The sequence below is a fragment of the Buceros rhinoceros genome, unplaced genomic scaffold (assembly GCF_000710305.1).
Source record: "Buceros rhinoceros silvestris isolate BGI_N320 unplaced genomic scaffold, ASM71030v1 scaffold7109, whole genome shotgun sequence".
In the NCBI taxonomy this organism is placed as follows: domain Eukaryota; kingdom Metazoa; phylum Chordata; class Aves; order Bucerotiformes; family Bucerotidae; genus Buceros; species Buceros rhinoceros.
Window position 1 is genome coordinate 18,589 of NW_010429667.1, and position 2,452 is coordinate 21,040.

The 2,452-nt window shown below is 38.1% G+C and overlaps 1 protein-coding gene across 1 annotated transcript in view; it reads right to left on the reverse strand.

The window, feature by feature from the left end:
* Window positions 1–402: 402 nt before the first annotated feature.
* The window catches only part of PCID2 (PCI domain containing 2), a 13,239-nt gene continuing 11,189 nt past the window's right edge, over window positions 403–2,452 (reverse strand). The window contains exons 13-15 of the mRNA XM_010142712.1: window positions 2,342–2,452; window positions 2,008–2,131; window positions 403–983 (exon numbers count right to left, since the gene is read on the reverse strand). Of these exons, the coding sequence (XP_010141014.1) occupies window positions 894–983; window positions 2,008–2,131; window positions 2,342–2,452 (325 nt within the window). The 3' untranslated portion in view covers window positions 403–893. The remainder of the gene's footprint in view (window positions 984–2,007; window positions 2,132–2,341) is intronic.

Below are 2,452 nucleotides of genomic sequence, written 5' to 3' on the forward strand. Positions count from 1 at the left end.
CCCTACACGTGGTTCTGCTGTTTTCCCATATGACTCATGTCCATGTCAGTGGGTAAAATAAACCCCACTTCTCAAAGAGGGGAAAAAAATGTTTTATTTCCTTTAACAATAATATAAAAAACCCCAACTACCATCCCATCACTATGGACAAAGTTACATTGTACCATCCCCAAACAAAAGCCCCAAGGTAGTAGCACTTAACATAATGGGTCCAGTGGCAGTGTTTTTCCCAGAAGCAGAATAAAACAGAACAAGGGGGAAGTTACTTAGATAAGCTTTTGTTCGTCATAACAAAAATTAAACAAACAAACAAAACCAACCAAACCCATCTGTGGGCACCTACAGACAAAAACCCCACATTTACTTAAACCCGTACGTATCAGTGACACAGTAAAGCTTTTAGTGTCAAGCACTTCTCTAGTTTTCAGAGAAAGCTTGAAGAGAGCATTTAATACCAGTAAAACTGCTGCAGAGACTTAAAAATTGAAACCACTAAAGAAAATATCATTTCCATTCGGAAGAATGGATTAACACAAGTAACAAAATATGATACTTCTCCTCTCTGAAGGATAAATGCATAAATAGTAACACAAAGTACTTCTTATAAAAGCTTTTAAGTAGTTAGGAAGGAATTTGGAATGCTTTGTTTTATTTCCTCATTAAATATTTTGAATGATCTAGAAAGCCTGCAGAAACTATCACTGAAAAGTCAGCATTTCATTCCAATGCATTTTGTAACACTGGCAGCCTTGGTCGTTCTGGGAAAGAAGCCACAAACAGTTCCTGGTATTTCAGTCCTGGACATGAACCAGGTCATTTGCAGTGTTCTCGGGGTGTTGAGGAGCAGCTCCACTGAGTATCTGAAAAGTACTTGCATGGGTAAGACGCAATATTCAACACACTGTTGACAGCGGAGGAAATGGGTTCTGCTTACTGACCACAAGCTTTTGATGCTGGTGAGATATATAGCCTTTAATGTGACCCTGGCAGAAGGACAAAAAGACAGTGTTAGTGCTGGAAGCTGGTAATGCGATGCCTGTAACCTCAGCTGTCTTCAGACTACCTCAAGCAAAGCTACGTGTGTACACTCAATCACCACTGCACTACTGTACTTAGTATCTGTAAGGACCCAATTTACCTAAGTGGGTCAACTCGGAGAGTAAGCAGAAAGTTGGAGCCATAACCACGTTAGCATACTAACAAACAGTGTGGTCAGACTGAGAGCCTGTTGCCAGGGCCCCCTGCCGGTCTGCTTACATTATCCTGAAGAGACAGAGCTCTACAGAAGTGCTTCTAAATTTACTCTTGCTCACTTTAAAATGAGGATTTTAATTAATCACTATTTCATAACTAATAAACTAAATGACATAGTACTTCATTTTTAGACTTAGTGTTGTAACACTGGAAGAAACCTCCCAGTGACCTAATCCCACCCTCTGTTACGTCTAGACCACACCAAATAATCTGTTTCAGAAACGGAGAAGTGAAGTGGCTGGGTTTCTTGCTGCCACTGTACAATGTTGCTCCAAAACCCCTGATTTATTAGAAATCTCTAGATTTCAAGCCTTCACCTGCTTCTATTTTTATCTCTAGTTGAGATCCACTTAGAGAAAAAGTCAAAATGTGAAACAAAACCAAGAAACCTGGTTTTAATTTTTTCTAATGTTAGAATGTCAAGAGTCTCCAAATGTAGCAGAACAAATCCCTTTTGGTCCCAGTAAAATGTTTTGTGTTTTTAAATCAGCATTTATGCATATACAGAAATGTCAGTACTGGATTTGTAATGCAAAATTCAACTTCAATATTAACTGATTCCTCCAAGAGGCAGGAACTAGAGGAAGCCCTCAGGGAAAATGAAAACATTTCACTTTGGGCACAAGTGAATCATCTTTTTCACACACGAAAACCTGGGATTACTGGCATGCTTTTTGTAATAAACTTTTATTCTCTAATATTTTTTACTGTCTGAAGTCTGGAAGGATCAGACAATAAGTGGTCAGCACTTACCATATATATAAGGTTAGCTAAAATGCACTGGACTTCATCAATATCAACATCATCTACTTGCATGAATTTCAGGGCAATCAGAAAGGCATCTAGAGATAGCTGATGGGTTTTGAGTAGTAAATATCTGAAAGAAAGAACAGGAAAAAATCTGTTACTGAGAAACAATCACTTAAAAATTCTGGTTCTTAGAAAAATGGCCTTTCTACAATTAAATGACTTTAATAGGAATTCAGCTCTTTCAGAGAGAAATAAGGAACATACATATTTCTATCTCAGTCCTAGGTGAAACCATATTAAACCTGCTTTTGCAAAAATTAGGTTCTGTTATGCTTACACTTTCTTAAAGAGATTTCTGTACGTGATGATTTTCAGCTTCTCAAGGATAAGAAAGATTCCACATCGAATGAAGAAGGTCTCATGCTTTGTCAGAGCCTCATTCAGCAGG